This window comes from Xenopus laevis, chromosome 4L, assembly GCF_017654675.1.
Source record: "Xenopus laevis strain J_2021 chromosome 4L, Xenopus_laevis_v10.1, whole genome shotgun sequence".
NCBI classification, from domain to species: domain Eukaryota; kingdom Metazoa; phylum Chordata; class Amphibia; order Anura; family Pipidae; genus Xenopus; species Xenopus laevis.
Window position 1 is genome coordinate 108,050,166 of NC_054377.1, and position 21,687 is coordinate 108,071,852.

The 21,687-nt window shown below is 37.3% G+C and overlaps 1 protein-coding gene across 7 annotated transcripts in view; it reads left to right on the forward strand.

Annotated features, from left to right (window-relative positions):
• The first annotated feature begins 221 nt into the window (after positions 1-221).
• Positions 222-21,687, forward strand: part of ptprc.L (protein tyrosine phosphatase, receptor type C L homeolog) — an 84,029-nt gene continuing 62,563 nt past the window's right edge. For all 7 annotated transcript variants that reach the window (XM_041590597.1, XM_041590598.1, XM_041590599.1 and 4 more), the window contains exons 1-2: positions 222-312; positions 403-501. In XM_041590597.1, the coding sequence (XP_041446531.1) occupies positions 435-501 (67 nt within the window). In that variant the 5' untranslated portion in view covers positions 222-312; positions 403-434. The remainder of the gene's footprint in view (positions 313-402; positions 502-21,687) is intronic.

Below are 21,687 nucleotides of genomic sequence, written 5' to 3' on the forward strand. Positions count from 1 at the left end.
TTAAAAAAACATCAAAATTGCCTAAACATTATGAAAATACAATTATGTTGTGTGAAAGCTAAAACTTCTATAATATTTGCCAGTAAGATCCTCTTTTATAAATTTGATTCTAACTAAGCAAGCAATACATTAAGAACATGTTATATGAATATACTTCACAGCTAAGGAAATGACAATGTGGTTTAAAAAGCTTCCTGCTTCAATTTGAAGAAGTAGGTAGAACCGAGCTGAGCAACACTCTCTTAGCATGGTCTGCAGTTTGCATTTATGTTAAGAGGAAGCTGCAAGCCGGTTGATAAAGAAGGTTACACAGTATGTTCATTTTCCTTATTTCTTACATTTCTTTCCCAATTTCACATGCTAACGGTTGATAGAAATTAAGTTGTTTTGTGTTTATTGCAGGGAGTACTAGATTGGGGGGTCTCTGCATCACCATGATCCTGTATCTGAATTTGCTGATGGTTTTGTTCCTGCTACAGTACCAAAACTGTATGGCCGAAGGTAAGAGTGAGATTTCTATATTCTTTTACTTTGTTTTGTTAAAGACATAGATTATTCAGTACAAATGGGCACATTTCCAAAAACTTCCTTTTGAAGGCCCATAATAAACAAAATGTTTAATTACGTTTGAGACAATGGATTAAACACTGGACATGCTGTGGTGTGTAAGCTACGTTTTAACTTCCAATAAGTTTATGGGCATAAGAATTTGAGTAGAACGCTCAATATCCATGGATTTCCATGATAATTTATAACCATGTTTTTGTATATTTGATTCTTATTATGTAAAAAGATCTGTTTATATGTCTAACAATGCAGTAAATTGTACTGCAAATTGGTATTACTACTATGTTTATATTTTGGAAAATACAGAACCCACATACAGTTCCCTTATAACTTTTAAACTGGCCCCAGAATACTGAATGTTCACGTTTATTCACCAAAAATAGCTTTCAAAATTCAGTAATATCAGATTGTGTAACAATGTATTTTCTGTCTGTCTGTCTATCATTCTCTCTATTCATGTGCCTCAGCTGTCTGTACATCTTTCTTTCATCCCTTTCCGTTTTATTGCCCATAGCTATAGGCAGCACCAGATCGAGTATGCACTGGGTTACCACCCAACCAAAATACCACCCTCATATCTCCATTAACATTGGTATCAAGTATCTGTTTTTGCTGACAGAGCTAGTATAAAAGTGGCCAGGTAGCAGCCATATGCATAGAATGCAAAATCCATGGGCAGGGTTTTGTTGTTTTCAGCTTTACCGTAAATGTTTAATATTTTAAATTACTTCCTTAAAATGTATTAAACTACATACTTCTACGATATTTATCTTGGAATTCAGTTATTAAAGTTTGGTAGCTATTAGCTTGTATTGCATTGCTATGTTTTGGAAAATAAAATGAACAATATTTTAATTTCTCTCTGCAAAATTTCTGTTATTGCCCTTTTAATTTCTGTATATAGTTATTTGTCATGTTGTGCACAATACTTATTTAAGTTTTAGCATTCAGCCTATGTGACCTGGTACTCATTATTTCTTAAGTTGTATGTGAATGTTGGGTTGTGTGTGTGTTAGGGGGAATTAGTTATATAACGTAAATGATTATGTGGAAGTGATTACTGTGACTGTTCCTATGCCTATCAACCCAAGACCCAGGAAGGTCTGAAATAGGAGTTTAGTAAAAAAGTACCTGAAATGCAGAAGTAATCCAATTTATCATATCCTTTAGAAATAGAGTACCATATGCAATCCTATAGCAACACTTGTAGCTTTATGCAGAGCATATATGAGCAGTAATTGGGTACTCAACTGTTCAGCAGGAATATTGCCTCTCTGGATAATATGAGTATACATAATCAGAAATAAAGTCAAGTACATCATTTCCTAAAGCATCAAGATTATTGTTATTTATTTGTATAAATCAGGTGCACAGTTAGGGCAGGGCTGTCTAACTAATGGCATCGGGCAAGATGCCTGCCCTAAGAGCTCCACAGATATCTTTTATAGTGAGGACATGACCATTGTATATATTCTGTTCGGAGAACGTGTGAGATCATTGAAAATCAGCTCAGTGCATAAAAAGGTACTCTGTGTGCAATCTAACACTAACACACCAATACTAATGTCATTTAATCAGCCTAATGACAGTAGTGTCATTTCTTGACCCACCCTTTTCTTCTTCACCACAAATCTACCAACACTGCCTGCAGCATCTCTAATTTTCTTTGTAAGACATTGTAAGGATTATTCCCCTATAGCCTCTAACCACAAAAGGATAATGCTCCTAATTTTGTGACACTAAAATTGTGAATATCTGTTCCCTACTGGACCTTATAAGTTGACGGAAACAATAGTTGTTCTTCCTTTAATTTTCAATAAGTGGTCGTCACTGCATGCAGGTGTGTGTAGGAAACCTGTGGATCTGTGGACTTCTCAGCATCTGAAATTAAAGACAGATCTTTTATAGCATAAATGCTATAATTCTAGTTATTTCTATCGGATATTTATTCCCTATCGATAACATAATCATCAAGGATTGTTTAAACTAACCAGGCTAAACACATCAGCTAGGGAGTAGTCTCACGTAATTCATATTTTAAAAAGTCGTTTTTTTAGTGTCAGTATCTCTTTAAGAAGATTGTAGTGCTTAATGTACTAGTAACTCCCAATTACTCTGCTACAATGCAGCAAACAAGTTTTGTGATCGCTGATAACTCTCTGGTTTCCTTAGATATAGGGAGCTGCGTGGTGATTTTGCATATTTTATATTAAATAATGCCTGTATTTCAAGTGGTGAGTAGATAGTAGTTGCAGCATTGTAGTTCACCTTAGAATTAAACTTTAGTATACTATAGACAATGGTGGTCTAAAACAAAATGCAATTTGTCTACATTTTTTATTTTATGACATTTTAAACATTTATTTCATTTTCATGTTTTACATTTTGTGCTGTGCCTCCTTGGATTGTTATTCTAATGGCTGGGGTGGCACTTAGCACTAGTGATGAGCGAATAAATTCGTCAGACACAAATTCCCAGTGAATTCCCATGTTTCGCCGCCGGCGAATAAATTTGCGAATCTCTCGCGAAAATTCGCCTGCGCCAATTTCCGATTTTCACTATTTTTCCGTGAAAACTTTAGAAATGCTCTATTTTTTTGTGAAAAGGTTCAAATTGCTTGATTTTGCGTACCATCAGTACTTAGCACTCCTAAGCAACCAGGATGTAGTATGGACATTATATCGGGAAATAAATAGAAGTGGGTACCATTAAAAAAGATGACCAGCTGAAATAGGCCAATCTATAATATACAAAAACTTCAAGTAAAGTTACAGTCATGACGCGTCTTTCTTCATAATGGAGCTTTTAACCGTTACATTACTAAAGCTCAGATGCTAACATTGTAAGAAATGTATGTATTGGCATTAATGAGACTGTACAATAAATACTGTAGTATTTGCACCCATGTATGTAGTGGGGTTAATGGATGCCTTTTTATAGCAGGATTCAGATTCAGCCAAATCCTTCTCCCCTGCCGAACTGAATCTGAATCCTTTTTTGTATATGCTAATTAGGGGTGGAGAAGGAAATCACGTGACTGTTTGTCACAAAACAAGGAAGTAAAAAATGTTTTCCCCTTCCCACCCTTAATTTGCATATATAAATAAGGATTTGGTTTGGTATTCGGCCAAATCTTTTGTGAAGGATTTGGGGGTTCGGCCGAATCCTAAATGAATGTGAGTTCAGTGCATCCCTACGTGAGATGTTGGTAGAATCAAGAAAGTGCCCTTACCCACCCATGCCTTATTTTAGTCTGTACCTGCCAGTTAAAATTTACATTGGTCTGTCAAATTTTGGGTCAACCTGCTCATGACAGTATTTCATTTGCTTTGCTTGTAAAATTAGAGCTTATCATAGTTTCAAAAAGCTCTAATACCACTAATATTCAATCTTTAACATATGGCCCTCTAAGCTGTGCAGGATCCCAAATTACTGTAAATGTAGAAATATTTTGGTATTTGTTTTAATGTTATTTATTCAGCACTAGGCAATTGTAAATGAATTTAATTTTCCCCCTGGATCTTTAATACCTCCTTTAACAGGATTATGCTGAAGGTTGGCATTTTCAGAATCAAAATAATGCTTCTTTAACATACACTGTATGTTGTTTCGTGCCAAATTGATTTGTTATGTTTGAATGAAATTCAAGTTGGCGCTCATAGCTTGATTGGGTTTTATAATTATCCTTAAGTTAAAATAAATGTATAGGATTGTTGTTGTTTGCTTTAAGTCAGTAGCTTTAAGTCAATAGTAAAATAATGCTGTAAAATCAGTAGAGCTGAGCAGGCTCACCGACTAGAGGGAAGTCTGTGTGATCTGTATCCAACTGCATTTCTTTGGTCATGTTCCTTTTAGTTCATTACTGGCTTGACCCTCAAGTGATTCTATAAGAAGGCCTTAGCTTTTGAATGAATTGTAAATTTGTAAAAATCAAAATTGAGGCCATTTTAAAATCCTGCCATATTTTCACCAAATACATGATAGCCTCAATATTTACAATGTGTTCATTATCTATTACATCTACAATGAGGCAGACAGTTTTCTGCATTCATCTTGTTTTGGGACTGCAACTGCACAATGAGCTACTGGGTGGGGGTTGTAGTTCTGCAGCAGCTGGAAAGACAACTGTTTGAGTTGAATAGTATACGTATTTATCATTCATAGAAAATTGCTACTATAAAATATCAGGCAGCTCTAAGTTTAGAAGCAGTGTGCGGATGGCAGGTTATATCAGGGTAGTTTAATTTAAGGGGGAAGGGACCATTACCACACAGGAAGTGGTAGTGCGAAGGACTGACATCACTTCTAAGTAACTAGCTATCCTGGCACAGCTACTCAAAATTTCCCCACTGAGCCGTGACTTGAAATAAAACCGCAGATGTTGCGAGAGTGAAACTAGGAGCAAAAAGTTTTAAGAGGCAAAACAAGCCCAAGTAAAACATAGCACCATGGGTTATTTACCATTTACTTACTGTGTGTGTTGGTTTTCCCATTAATATCTGTTGGTGCTGCCATCCTGAGATAAACGGAAATTTCTACGCAAGTCTTGCTTGACTTACCAACACATTTCTACCCCAGCGTTTGATAAACCCAGGAATGTCTTTGTTTTTCCCAGGAATAAAAATTCATTACCAAATCCAAATGCCACAGTAGTTCAGTTTAACAACACTTTAGGGACAAGAACAAATATAGTCTTGTTTAGTTAGTACATGATTGCTATTTATTATTCAAAATGCGTACGGCCTTACTCTTATCACCATCCCCCCCATTAAATGGTGGACTGTTTGTAACAAAAAGCGGGAATAGATCAATGCACATTCCCTGGTTCCTGGTTTTATGTGTAAGTGCATGTATATTCAGAAACACAGGGTTTTAATAGTGATGAGTGAATTTATTCGGCAGGCGTGAATTTGCGGTGAACTTCCAATTTTTTTCTGCTCTCCGATAAATTCTCTGATGAAAATCTTCACAAATTTTTCGCCTGAATTTCATGGCGAAGCTAAACAAACAAATTCACCCATCACTAGATTTTAATTATAAGTTTAAGATGACAAAATGATCAAATCACCACCACACCAAGGTAAACCCCACATGGTTGGTCCTAACTATTTACCTCTAGTCATATTTCTTACAGCATGGTTACATCCCACGGGGAAAATATCTCCTGAACAAGGTATTGGCCGCGCAGGCTTTATCGTCTCCTGCTGTAGATTTTACAGAGGAGAGGTCTCCAAAACTAACAATGATTTTTAAAGGCATTTTAAGGAATAGGTGTGGGGGTTCGACAGGCACATAAAGTTTGGCCACTCGTCCTTCAGAATCTAATTAACGTCTTGTGTTTTGTCATTTGCACCACTGTGCAGTGTATTAAATATATAACATCTCACTGAGAAACATGTTATTTTGCATGAAAATAATTAATTCTATAGTTGGTATGAAAAATGTGCAATTCAAATTAAAATAAGCAATGTGATAAAATGTCTAATAAACATAATTACATTGTGAAATGTGATTATTTTTAACCTTATTTTTTAAATTTTTATGCTGCATACATCTTTTATTACAAACAGAAGAGGGGGGGGCTTATTGCATAAACTAGACCGTCCCCTTCTGTTAATTACTGTCTGGCTCTCAGACATTCATTTGGCAGGGTAATTTGGTCAGCTTCTGCTCCCCCCACAATTACTCTGAAAAAACCAGAAAGGTGGGATCAAGTTAAAAGTGAAAGTAGTTTGAGCTTCACTTTTCTAAATTTAGTGCATATAAATAATATAGACATTTTGAATTAAAACAACACATAGACAAACATTATGCACTAAGGGGGTTATTTATCAATATCCGAAAATATCTCATTATTTTCTGAAATCTACTTACTCTAATACGCACGGGTTATTTCCACTTATTTATCAATATATTTTCCCGAAAATTTCCTGTACGGGAAAATCGTACGAATTTTTCCGATTTTCTGCGGGAAAACTCATTTTTTCCGAATTTTTGCCCAAAAACCACAAAATCTTCAGACTATTGCACAAAACCCAATGCAGATCAAGATATCTTTGGGACTTCTCCCATTGATTTATGTACAACCTCGGCAGGTCTGAGATACTTGTTTTGTGGATTCTGACTTTTTCCATCCTCGGAGTATAATAAATCCCACATTTATTTTATATTTCATATATTATTATATCATATATATTCCCACAAAAAAATTCAGATTTACATAAAAAAACCCTCAACTTTTTCGAGATTGTGGCATTCGGACTTAATATATAACCCCCTAATTATTTGTATTATGCTCATGGTAAAAAGAGGTGAATATCCCTTTGAAGCAATATATATCAATAGATGGTCTGATACAATGGCTCACACAGTGGCTTTAGTGTGCCATGTACATGTGTAGAAGCACCATTGAGCTATGTGGAAATCAGTTCTTGTCTGAAATACATCTGAAATATACGTATATATTTATATAATACACAAAAGCCATGCAAATTTTATCCTTATAAACGTAATTTCTGTCACATGACTCACTGGATTTGGCCTTTTTCAGCAGGATTCTGATTCGGCTGAATCCTTCTCCCTGACTAATCCGAATCCTAATTTACATATGCAAATTAGGGGCGCGGAGGGAAATAACGTGACCTTTTGTCTCAAAACAAGGAAGTAAAAAATGTTTTCCCCTTCCCACCCCTAATTTGTATATGCAAATTAGTATTCGGATTTGGTTCAGTATTCGGCCGAATCTTTCGCGAAGTATTCGGGGGTTCAGCCGAATCCAAAACAGTGGATTTGGTGCATCCCTAATATATATAGTATATATATTTTGTTTTTGAGATTATTTCTGAATACATGCACAAACAACAAGATTGCTTCAGTTACGTGAGTGACGTTTGCAGATCAACTTCCAAAATGTTTGTTGGATCTTTCTTGCTCTTTATCTAACATTTTTCTTGTGGATGATTTTTTGCCAAATTCTAGAAAACATTTTATTGCGTATGGTCCAATGTTAATATCTAGATGTAAGCGTTGTGTGGGGAAACTTCCTAAACTGGGTAGGCTACATTTGTCCTCTCAAGTGGATCTCCAAATGCTATTGCTATTTAAAGTACAGCGGCTAAGGGGGATATTTGTCCTCCAGGTGATTTTTGAAGAAGATTTTACTTTAAAGCATCGTCTTTACTGTGAAGAACTTTGATTATAATTAAAGTTACAACTTATCCCTTAGATACAACCTGGGAGATTTCTTTATCTGAAAGTGAACCTTTCAAACTATGGAGCCCCTGACCTTGTTACCCCTTGTTGCCCATGTAGTTACCAGATTAAAAACACAAATTTTTTTGTGCCTTAGAAAAAGATCTCATACTGTATATTGCTTTGAAAGGTCTCCCTCAAATTCCAGGACCTTAGCACATTAGCAGTGGCAGCAACCCAGTGGCATAACTATAGCTCCCAGCCACAATTTTACCTGCCCGGGGGGTGAACAGGGGACAGGCAAACAGGTCCGGACTGAGAATTAAAATAGGCCCTGGCATTTCAGATACACAGAGACCCACCCAGCCCACAGAGAGGCCCAAACAGCCCCCACCAGCCCACTAAATACTGACTTTCTATGGCACCTTATAGCAGCTCCACTGGCATTTGCCAGAACCCACAGATTGCCAGTCTGGGCCTGCAGGCAAATAAGTGGGAGGGAAGGTGTTGGGGGAGCCAGATTGGTGTGCGCAGCTTCCAATATAGTCACTTTATTCCCAGAGCATGCAAGCAAGCTATCAACTGGTGGGATGTAGGGCGTTTTGCTGGGCCCCCTCTGAAATTTTTCTTTGTGGATGGGCCTGGCAGTGCGCTATTACGCTACTGTAGCAACGTTTTTATTTCTGCCCCTAATTACAAAGGTATACATAATCACCTTGGTTTTCAAAAAGACAGCTCTAAAATAAACATAGAACATGGACAAAAGTATATGGACACCTGCCTATCCAACATCTCATTCCAAAACCAATCATAGTCATATGAAGTTGGTACTCACTTTGCTGCTAACACAGCCTTGCAGCATTGGCAATGGTATTTCCTTCCATTCATACATAAGTATGTTTTTATTTATATAGCCTACTTGTGCATGCAAGACTGTAGACTAGTCATGTATGTCATTCTATGATGTAGTGGCACTGTGTTGGCAATAACATGTAAATAGTCAATTAATAATTATAATGGGTGTCAACATAATTGTGGCCATATAGTGTATCACCTATTGAAAACTTTTGTACAGTTTTTATTGAGAATTTGTGACCAGGGTGTTGATTTGGTGGGCAGTTTTGTAACCATTTTGCTGTCTTAACCAATTGTTTTGTTAGTTGCCTTGGTGCACATCCTCTTCAACTTGACCACTGTCTGTGTCTGTTTCTTTTTCTGTCTGTCCTTGTGAAGCATTTGCTATTATGTTTTTTTAGCATTGTTCCCCTTTTGCAAATGAAATCATTTCTATGCCTAACTCATTTACTATTCCAGCAATTCAACTTCATCTTCCACTCAAAACGAATGTCGATTTTTGCATATATAATAGAAACTAGAAATGAAATTATAAGAAAAACGTCAGGAGTTTTGTATAAATGTGTAATTTATTTGCAACTGAAGATAACCAGTTCTAGAGCAATATATCAGAGCCGATGGATCATTAATTGAGGAAATGAATAAGATGTCTCTTTTGCAAAATGTCATATCTTCCTCCATATTTTACCTAAATTCAATATGTGTGAAGGCATGAAAGCTGCATGACCACTAGGATTTATTTGACAATGGGAGTCAGGTGATTACTAGCTGCAAGAAAGAAATCAAAACAAAAAACAAGGCCCACAAAACTGCTATGGGAATAGCTTGTATATTCAGAGACTGTGGGCAGTGCAGCTTACAGTCTAACTAGGTGTATTAGTGACAGACACAATTCATAAGACTATAACTGCAGTTGTTCACAATGGAGGGTTGTCCCTTAAAGAAAGAGTGAACTTAATAGTTACAGTTTTAGCACAATTTTATCAGTTCTTCGTGTGTAGAGCTGCTGCCATCTTGGTTCTTATATTTAACAGGAAGCTTCCTATGGGTGTGTCTTCTTGAACAACAGTAATAGGGAAAATGGTGTGTTTCTGCAAAACATTTTTTTTATGGATACATAAATACATAGATTATTTGTAATGAAAGAATATGTAGCAGCTGTAACTGTTTAGTGTAGGGGGTGTCATTGGCTGCTGGCTGGAGGGTGTACTGTTTCAAGGCCTGGCCAAAAATGAAGAGAATATTTATTCTTGTTACTGGGTGGATTGGCATGCAGTGATCTAATGCAAAATAGTATTAAAATGATTGATGTGATAACATTATAATTTGGCCTTTGCCTTTAATCTATATTTTTTCTCATTGGAAGCCCAATGCTGTAGGGTGCTCTACACTTAAACTGTACTGGGATATTAGGATCAGGATGTGGAATATAAGATTATCATTAGGAAGCACTCTGATGTATACTTTGAAATTTAAGGGAATGGGGACCAGGATGCGAAAATTATTATCGCTATTTTATAGGATATTTTATTGCCTTCTGAAATTCTGAAGTTTCAATTTATTGAATAAAAGTGACTCCTGACGTTTATCTATTGCGTAAAAACTTACTGGTGAGATTATTTTTTTTCTTTTTTTCACAATTCATTTCTAGTTTTTTATAACTTTTTGAGTTTTCTAGTTTTGAGAGTTTTCATGATATGATTAAATTATGTTTTAATGGCATCTGCCTCTAGATTGAATAAGAAGATGAGTCTTTCTTAACTAATTGAATCTGGTCCTCATTGTGGTATAAGGCCATAAAGGAAAAAGTACTTCATAGGCATCTCTGTATGAAATAATCATCTTAATATGGCATGGCCCATGAACATGTGGGTATAAACACAACTGGCCCAATATTCTCTGAATAGTAAGGAAACAAACCATAATTATTTGCGGGTGAAAAAGTGTTTTCTGAAGAAATAGTAGACACAGTCACCATTTTTTTACTTGAATGAGAGAGAATACAATTCTGTGTATGCAGATTCCCCTGTGAGCTCCCCTGATTTTGAATGGATTCTGTTCTCAAGTTAGCTAGTACCCTGGCCTTGAGGGCAGAGCCACCTATTTGGCTGTAAGTGCAGTTCTTTGTATTTCTGTACTGTGATTTATAATACTTGGATTCCTTTGTTCTGTTTCGGACTCTTTCAGTTCAGAATCCATAGCGCTCACCTCAAGTGGTCTCCACTAACTTAATTTCTCAAACATGTAAAGGAATTCTATAAAAATAAAAAGATTTGCTTCTACTGAACCGCAGGAAGCCTGGAAACACCTTGAATATTCTAACCAGTTTGAATTCAGAAGTGGCTAAATCTCTTGAAACTCTCTGGAAAGGTCAGATTAAATTTGATGAGAAAAGCCTATCTTCTTATTCAATTTCAGATTTTCCCACAATGCAATACAATGAGAAAAACATATCTCACTGTTTATCACATGAAAACTCTATTCATGTCTAAGGGAAAAAATGGAAATGAATTATGAGAAAAGTTTTTTTCTCCTGTGATAAACTATAACATAATACGGGTTATTTATCAAAGGTCGAGTGTTAGATTTTTCTTTTACCTCAAATTAACCCAAATGCACTTGAAACATGAATGGTATCTTATTTCAGAAAAAACTCAAATGGCAGAAAACAGATTCTGCAAGTTTGAGTCCCACAACCTAAAAACACGAATTAATAGCGTGTTTGGCAAATAAAAACTCGAATCACTCAAATCATTTGAGTTTTCAGCTAAAACCCTCCAAAAAAACATCAAGTAGGCTGTTTCAGGAACCTCTGCCATCAATTCCTACATGACCTTGACAGGTTTTAGATGGTGTATTTTTGGATCCAAGCTATTTCCAGGGTAGGGGTATAATAAATCTCAAACATTCTAGCTTTTTTTAAACCTGAAAATGTGAGTTTTGACCAAAAAATACAACTGAAAAACTCCAACTCGAACCTTAATAAATCTGCCTCAATGTGTATGAAAAGGGTGAATTTAATATTTTTTAGCCCACAGGAAGCCAAGCTGATTTTCTTGGTGAGAATTAGATGCCCACACTGTCTTATTTGCACATCATTAGAGGGGACCTGACACCCTAACAAAAAAAATCCAGATCGTGTATTGTGATGTTAGTCAAGCAAAATAAACTTCACTTACACTATATTAACAATTTCAACCTTGTTACTTTTAGTGTTGGAATTCAGAATCACATCAAGCAGGCAGGAGTCATGTTGTGGACACTGTTATTGAGACAAGCTTGAAATCATGCCAAAATATAGTTTAGGAACAGAAATGGGGCACCTGATGCATATGCCCATGCACTGGCTACACAATTAGGAGGATAGGAGGAGGGGGAATGTGGGGAGTGCCGTCACATTTAGGAAGTGCAGAATGGAAAGTGAAAGTAATTGCCTGCCACGTCTACGGCATAAAGGCAGGGCAGGCAATATATGATTGACAACAGATTTTTAAATAAGTTTATAACAGGCTTTGTTTCTGTATGTGTAGGTACAATACAGCCATTTTGTTGTCAGTGGCTTTAAAATGGCTGACATATATGCACCTTTATTCCTTTGATTATATGCTAATGGTAGCTGAGACAGATTGATGTGAAACAGATTGAATATTCTTCCAATTTCAGTCAGGCTAAGTTAAGTTTAAAATACTACTAAGATAAAAATAATTTGCACCTCATATATCTCGTCAAGTTATTTCCTACCTTTTAATTGTGGTTAAAAGTGGTTGTTCATCTTCCATCTCTTTTTTTCAATTCAGTTGGTTTCAGATAGTTCAACAGAAATAAAGACTTTTTTCATTTGCTGTCCATTTTGTTTTTTTACCTTTTTTTTTCAAATCAACGGAACTGAAAAAGTGTTTGGATGGTGAACAACCCATTTAAAGAAAATCCAAACTTTGCAAAGAGTCATATAATTTTAACAACTAAATGACTTGCCATTATTGATTTGTGAACTAAAATCTAACTAAATATTTACTGTTATCTTCTACATTTACTTTGTAGCCAGTCAGTCGAAAGGTTCTTATTAATCAGCCCCCAAAATCACCAAAACACCTAAGTGACATTACAATACAACCTGCTGTAAAATTATTGTAATATAATACTGACAAGAATCCTCGAGGCCGCTATATCATCATTTGGGTGTCATTGTGCTGGGACTATAATAAGTCTAAAACCATAACTGACCGACATTAAATCTTTTAGTTCTTCTTCCCTTTTAAGGAGTAAATGGTTTTTCTGTTTAGAAAAGTGTCACTTCCCCCTTTCGCAGCTGAAGTGATGTGCATCCCTTCCCTACCTTTGCACGGAACTGCATTGGACATACTGCTTTAGTAAATGCACGACAGAGGCATTTTCCCATGGTCTATTATCCATTTGAAATAACATTTTAATGAAGGGTCTCCCAGAAATAGCAGATCCCTGTTTTCCCTGTTTTCTCTTAGACCACTTGTTTATAAGGGATGTTTCTTACAAAAATCTGTTATTATCAACATTTTGATCAGAGCAGAGCTTTGTGTTTCCTTTCTTTTCTGGTCCTCTCTCATTTTATCCCTTCCTCCTCCAAAGGAAATGGGTGGGCACATATAATGTCAGTGAGTGACAGCATCTATACAGTACTAGATAAGCAATACTCTATCACTACCTGCTACAGTACTTGCTTTTCTATAATAATGATGTCAAATCAAGAAGGTGCTGTTAGAGCTTACATTACCCACTGTGCATCCATACATTCTCACACCAGAAGGAGAAAAGAGATCAAGGCAAATTTTGTGGTAGATAGCAACTAAGCATTTTATGCCTCAAAAGCACTTTAAGCCTGGAGCACTTCGTATGGTACCCATAGTTAGCAACACTACAGTTACCAGTGAAAAAAGACATACTGACACTAATTATGGGAGTTTGGAGCTGCAGCTCCATCAAATTTATTATTAATCTGGCCCTGGTCTTTGTTGCTTAGCTGTGTAATAATCAGTATCAGACTGGGGTTTGTAGATGCCTAAAGAAAAGTGTTTTGGTATCCAACAAACACACATTTTGTAATAACTAGCTCCACTAAAGCTTATAGTTCTGCCCGACAAGAGCCACAATTGCAACGTTATCTGTGCATTAGCTCAGCCAGTAGTGCAGCCTCAACCACACTGAGTTGGAGTAACGTGCACTGTATTGTAATTGAATATTTGTAAACTTCCCTGCGACTGATAGGGAAATGTCTGCTAAGTTTGCAGTTTTCTTCATGGCAAAAACAAAAGGGCAAATTTTCTAAGCCCCTGGGTTCAAGAATAGCAAGAATGTGCCTGGGTTTTGTAGATGCCTAAAGAGAAGTGTGTTGGTGCATGTCTCCCCACCTGCCCTTTTTGAATCCAGAGTGACCTAATGCAGGACACTAGATTCAAACTTCAGTCTGCAGGTCTCTGCGCTTGGGAAAAGAGTACAGAGACCTGCGACTATTCACAGAATGCTCCATGCAGTGGGCAAAGTGCAGAAATATGTTCTCCCATGAGATAGGTCATCATCTGACCACTATTATAATTTTCCAGTTTGTAAAAATGATCCTTGCAAATGCAAATGTTATTAAAAGGGAAGAAAGATAGAGAAAGGACGCCTGGTATTTCCTTCAAATTAAATAGCATCACCAGATTTACTTGCCCTGTTTTTAAATTGCCATATAGTGCTGCCATATTTATTTTATTTTCCTTATTTTATATGGCTCATATATGTCTAAGCAACACACTTTACAGAGATTATTTGTCATCCACATCAGTCCCTGGCTCAATGGAGCTTGCAATTTAATGTCCCAGTTACACACACCAGGGTCAGTTACATTGAGATCCAATTAAACAGACTGACTAGAGGTCCCAGCTTTATTAAACATTTAGCATGTTAAGTCCCTTTCACCAAATACGGCCCAGTTCACTGCCTTGCAAAAGTTTTCACCCCCTTGGCTTTTTACCTATTTTGTTATATTCCAACCTGTAATTGAAGTGGTTCTTAATCTTATTTTATGTGATGGATCTGCACAAAATAGTATAAATTTGGTGAAGTGAAACGAGAGAAATATATATATAAAAAAGAATTAAAAAAATAAAAAAACTGAAAATTGGCATGTGCATATGTATTCACCCCCCCTTTGCCATGAAGCCACTAAGAAATCCTGGTGCAACCAATTACCTTCAAAAGTCACTTAATTAATGAAATTAAGTCCACCTGTGTGCAATCTAAGTGTCACATAATCTGTTAGTATAAACACACCTTTTCTGACATGGTACCACAACAATGGTAGCATAACAAACCTGCCAAGAGAGGGCCACCCACCAAAACTCACAGATCGGGCAAGGAGGGCATTAATCAGATTGGCAGCACAAAGACCAAAGGTAACCCTGAAGGAGCTGCAGAGTTCCATTCTAGGACCACAATAAGCCATACACTCCATAGAGCAGGGCTTTAAGGAAGAGTGGCCAGAAAAAAAGCCATTGCTTAAAGTTAAAAATAAAAAGGCACATTTTGAGTTTGCCAAAAAGCATGTGGGTGACTCCCCAAATGTATGAAGGAAGATGCTCTCTTCAGATGAGACTAAAATGTAAATATTCGGCCACCAAGGAAAATGCTGGCGCAAACCCAACACATCCCATTACCCCAAGAACACCATCACTACAGTGAAACATGGTGGTGGCAGCATCATGCTGTGTGTTTTTCAGCAGCAGGGACTGGGAAACTGGTCTGAGTCGAGGGAAAGATGGATGGTGCTAAATACAGAGATATTCTTGAGCAAAACCTGTGTCAGTCTGCCTGTGATTTGAGACTGGGACGGAGGTTCACCTTCCAGCAGGAAAATGAGCCAAAGCATACTGCTAAAGCAACACAAGAGGGGTTTAAAGGGGAAGGAAACCTAATCGGCGCAAACCCCCACAAAATCCCGTTTGTTGCCCACCCTCCCTCCTCCCCCCTGGCCTACCCGTCCCGCTGGGCAAATGCCCCTAACTTGTTACTTACCCTTCTGCACAGGTCCAGTCCAGGGAGTTCACAGACGACATCTTCTTCCACGCGATCTTCTTCCTGCGTTCACAGCAGGAAGAAGATCGCGTGGAAGAAGATGTCGTCTGTGAACTCCCTGGAGTGGACCTGTGCAGAAGGGTAAGTAACAAGATAAGGGCATTTGCCCAGCGGGACGGGTAGGCCAGGGGGGAGGAGGGAGGGTGGGCAACAAACGGGAGGGGGGTGGGGGGTTTGCGCCGACTAGGTTTCCTTCCCCATTAAGGGGAAAAATTTAAAGGCGTTGGAATGGCCTAGTCAAAGTCCAGACCTCAATCCTATGGAGAATCTGTGGTCAGACTTGAAGATTGCTGTTCACAAGCGAAAACCATCTAACATGAAGAACTGGAGCAGTTTTGCCTAGGCAAAAATCCCAGTGGCAAGATGTGGCAAGCTCATAGAGACTTATCCAAAGTGACTTGCAGTTGTAATTGCCACAAAAGGTGACTCTACAAAGTACTGACTTTAGGGGGGTGAACATGCACGCTGTGTTATGGACGCTGAAGATTTCTGTTATTTTGTCCTATTTGTTGTTTGTGGCAATTTCCTATTTGTTGTTTGTTGTTTGAGGCAAAACTGCTCCTGTTCCTTTATGTTGGATGGTTTTTGCTTGTCTAACTTGATGGAGCTACCAATTCCCCTATCCCAAAGGTCCCTTTAAATGCTAATGTTAAAGCTGAACAGTAGTTCGCCCATCACTACTGAACAGAATAATTTTCTTTGTACTTGTAATTAACCTGTAATTTGGCATCAAATCAACTGTCCAAAGTATTTCTAGTAAGGCCCTCCTTCTTGTCGGCTATTATGAGCTGTACTATTGCTACTTCCTTTTGCCAACTGACTTGCCAATATTCTATTAGATACTAGCAAAACTGAGAGTGCCCCCAAGGTGCCTGAGACTCATACAATGTTACTTTGCTCTTTAGGCCATATGCCCCTAATTAGAGCCCTATCCTTTTCAACCATTCAAAATTGGTAACCTGCATACCCCAGCTTCCATGTCAACTATATTCCTAGAAAAGACAACTTTGTTGAAGGTTCTACTGCTTCTCAGCTGCAGTAGTGATACCAAAATGTCTTTATAAAGCTTCCAGGTGACAAAATAACTCCTTACACACCATTGGCCATTTTTGACCGACCACTATTAAGTCAATTAGTTGACTATGCTGCTGTAGCCAGATTCAACTTCCAAACACCAGCTACTAAAAGTGCTACAGCATACAGGGTATAATAAATGCTGTATTACTCAAAGTTTACCTGTCTCTTTTTTAAGTACCACCCCTAATGTGAATATCATTGAACCTCCTATTGGGGGCTCTATGAATGGCCCGCCATTCTACCCAAAGAATTTTCCTTTCCAATTTTATGTTTAATTACCTTGGGATTGTTGTATGCTGACTTTAATAATTATTAAATATAAGTAATTAATACATCTAACAAATACTCAGGATAACTGCTAAGCCAAGGAATTAATTTATTTACTTTAAATGGATTTGGCGCCATTTTTACTTTGAAAGGATTTACCCATCTAGATTTTTTTTTTGTTCAATGTACTACAGAATGATTGCCCACACAAACATGTAAAGATTTACAATTCACTCCCCTTTCACTTTTCTTCTCATTACAACTCAAACAAATGCAAAAAGGTCACCTGGCCCCTATTCTCCCCACCTCACCTTTAAGCTTTAATCTCCTCTCATACCTGTCCAATGGGTCTCCATTTAAAGAATGGCAGCTTTCTTTTACTGCAATTTTCCCATCCATATCTGAGATTATTAATTAGGTAATGTGAAGCTGCTGACACTTTTAGGCTGCATTTGTAACATTGATTCAGACACTACATCTATTGGAGAACACCTCTGCCTAGCTTTGAAAAGCTTTCACTTGAGTGAAGTACTTTTTAATAGTGATGGGTGAATTTATTGGCCAGGCTCGTATTTGCGCGATTCGAGATTGTGGTTAAAGAATACGTAAACTGTTTCGCTCTCTAAAATTACTCTAAACAGCCCCAAGAATAAAATACATTTCTTCCTCCATTTAATTTTATCTTGTTTCTGTAATACAAGCAACTGAACTGCAGCTCCTTTTAGGTAGTTCCTTGTCTAGATTCAAGCTCCGCCCCTGAGCTTTCCTTCTCTCTCCAGCTAGGAAGACCTAAAATAGGCGCCTACTATGCATGCCTGATTTATTTCCATTGGAACAAAGGCAGTGAGCATGCCCAGTAGGCACCTCTTTTATGTTTTCACAGGAAGAAGCTAAAAGAATTGCAGGTCAGCTGCTTGTATCAGAGAAACAAAATAAAAATAAATGAACGGAGAGAGATATGTTATTATGAGGGCTGTTTAGAGTAATTTAAGGGGATATTAAAATAATACTTATCCTTTAAAAGCACGACCAGAAGGTAGCTTGAACATTTCTGAGCAGAGATCTGTCTGTCTCTGCAACATGGGGGCCAGGAAAAAAAGTCTTACAGGTATTTAAGCACAGCATTTCAAGCTGTTTGAAGCACAGCATTTCTATTTAAATATTCCTTTAGGATTTTTTGCAGGGCTTCTAGAGAAGTCAATGTATTATCTAGATCATAAAGGTGGCCACACACATTATGACCTCTCCTGTGACCATTGTTTGTGGGAAAGATTGTTCATTCTCTCTAGTAACTTGAAGAGCTGATTCTTCATCAGATATGTAGGTAGAAACAAAATAAATCTACCTACATGTGATGATTTAGTTGCCTGCAGTAAATCTACTGCGGGTGACTAATCTCCACGAAATGCATACGTGTAGCTTCCCTGTGAGGCGACTTTGGAAAACGGAAGGGGCGATTATGCCCGCTGGCAATTCAAATTCTTGCCGGTGGGAAGGCGTTTCAGGGAGATTAGTCGCCCGCAGAAGTGAAGATTTATAACAGGCGACTAAATCTCTCCATGTGCCACCCCCCTTAAGTTTTGCTGATGCTTTGGCTTTTCAAAGGCTTTTGCCGATAGTGAGGCTAAGAGAAGAGGTTGCACTCCATGCCCCATCTCCATTCATCTGAATCACTTTGACTTGCATGCAATTACATCCAGTGGAAGTTGGCCCAAAAATGCCTTCTTTTTGTTTTTTAGGCCAACCTCCGCTCTGCTTTGCCGCATGCCACTGCACACAAGCGGATCTCATTCAAGTGGAAATGGGGCACAGAGTGGATCCACTTCTCTAAGCCTGCAAAAAAATATGGAAGCCGAAAGCAGCAGAGCCAATGCTACATGTGCATTTGGCCTTAAGGTCTATGGAACACAGGGGTTTTCTCTACCGGCTTAGAAACTCCAGTCCGCCCTGGTCTGCATCCTCTCTGTATGTGTAGCGACAAAAATGTAATCCATCTGTCATTGTAGAGGCCGGTTTTGGTCAGGAAAATACAAACAATGGTTTTTGGCCAGAATCCTTCACGTGTGGGCAGGTTGTATTTCAACATTAGTGGAGAAAACCCCTGTGTGCCATAGACCTTAAGCATCAAATAGAGACCACATTAAATCACTCAACAGTTTAGGCAATACAATATGCTACCATGAGAAAAGCCATTTTTATCACAACTTTTGAATATAGCCACTTGGCTGGTCAAAATTATTCTTGAAGCCATCGTAATTATTAGGAAACGAAAAAATGTTAGACATATCAAGTAATAAGAAAGTTGTTTTTTAAGGTGATCTTTTTTTTTTTTTTTTAAAGAATAGCCATGAGTGTTCAAAGAAATTAAATTGCAGGACAGGCTTTAAAAAAAATGGTAGAATAACTTGATTTTTGTCTTCTTTTTCTGAGAGCATCTAAAAATAAGCAATGCAAAGACAAAGGCTCAAACAGAATATTGGTTTCAAAACTGCACGCTTTCTCATGGCTTTACGACACCTGATATTTTTGCTTTAAGGGCTGAAGCTGGAATGTCCATCTTGCAGGCCTTCAAGCTGTACTACTGAATTGCTCCCCAGCAATCCTTTGCCTGTGGTTTATGATAGCTAGCTACTTAAACTAGTAGCTAAAATGTATAATAACAGTATTTTTGTCAATATCAAAATTCATATCCTAAAAATGTATCTTTTTACATAGATTTCATGGCTGTGAATTGAGCACCATTTCCTTGTTCATGCTGTTTACAAAAAATGATGTGTCCCTCTATATGAGGAAGTAACATTTAAGAGGAGTTTGTTAATGGAAGTTGAGCGGCGGCTTAGTTCTGAGAAAAAGTACAGACTGACCACAAGCAATGATTGTCTCTGTGGCAACGTCCAGTGTTGAAGAGATACTGCTATCAAAGTGTTATTTATGCTCACAAACAATAAGCTGTGTAGTGTATAGGGATGAGCAATTTTAGTTTGAAACAACAAAAAAGAACACTGTTTTGCTTGCATGGAGGGAATTTGTTCCTTGGAAATTGTCTCTTTATCTCTCCATAAATAGCAATGCTGTTACAATTTATGGTTAGAATTCTAAGGGGTATATTGATCAAAGAGTGAAGTTAGAGATCACCACAGTCCTCTAGAGTGCAATCCCGCCACTCTCCATTCATTTCTATGGAATTTTTTAAAGGCCACTCTCCATTCATTTCTATGGGATTTTTTAATGGGTGAAAGTGAAAATCCCATAGAAATGAATAGGGAGTGACGGAATTTCACTCTAGAGGACTGTGGCAATCTCTAACTTCACTCTTTGATAAATATACCCCTAAATGTGGATCATCATTCTTATGAGACTCCTAGGGGTATAGTTATCAAAAAGTGAAGTTAGAGATCACCACAGTCCTCTAGTGTGAAATTCTGCCACGCTCTATTTTCTATTTCTGCCACTCTCTATTTCTGCCACACGCATATTTCTACAAGGATGAACTTTCACTTGTACCCATTGATAAATACTCTTTTAAAAATCCCATAGAAATGAATGGAGAGTGGCGAAATTTCACTCTAGTTAACTGTGGTGATCTCTAACGTCACTCTTTGATAAATATATCCCTGTGGGCCAAAATTGTATCTTTAATAATTTATGAATATTAAAGCTGAATCATTTAGGTGAAAAGGCCTAATTGAATGTTGTTTAAACATGAATTGGAACTATTTTAATGACAATGCATATTACTTATAGTAAAGGCTTTATTATTTTTCCTACCAAGGGATAATAAAGGAAGGTGACAATCTGACAAGGATGCAGAAGTTTACATGTTAAGTTTGACCTGCACAGTTGACCTACATATTTGGGGCATATTTATTACAGTTCAATTTGTTTTTCCATTTGGGGGCCTGATTAAATCCAGTGAGAAAAAGTTATCGCACTGTTTTTCATGTGAAAAGTCCTGAACGCTATTCAATTTGAGGAGAAAAAACTGTTCTCCAAATTCAGTTCCAGTTTTTCCCCATAGACTTCAATAGAGTTTTCACGTGATAAAAAGTGAAATAAGTTTTTCTGAATTGAATTGCAACTCAAACTGAATCTTGTCCATCAGTTTTCTTGTGATAAACCCTTTTCTCACTGAATTGAATCTGGCTTATTTTCTCCAAATTTAGTTACAGTTTTTTCCCATAGACTTCAATAAAGTTTTAACGTGATAAACAGTGAGATACGTTTTTCTGAATTGAATTGCATCTCAAATTGAATCTCGTCCATGACTTTTCATGTGATAAACCTTTTTCTCACTGAATTGAATCTGGCCCAAGATTCACAATGGTTGAATTTTTCTTGCATGAAAACTTTTCTTTTTTCCCAAAGCTAGCTAAAGTTAAAAATACTTTCTAAATCTTGTTCAGTCATCAAATCTTTTTCACAAATAGCATTCTCCAAGTTTGAGCAGGTGAAACCATTTTATCCTATGTATAGTCAACTTAAAAAGCTATGAAAAGTTTAAGCTGCAAGAAATATTTCACAATGCAAGTCTATAGGAAATTCCAGTTACATCTTTTTAAAAATGTTGCAATATAATCATAAATAAGGGAGTTTTTTTCATTGACAACTGTAATTTTTTGCACTGGTGAAAAGAACATATT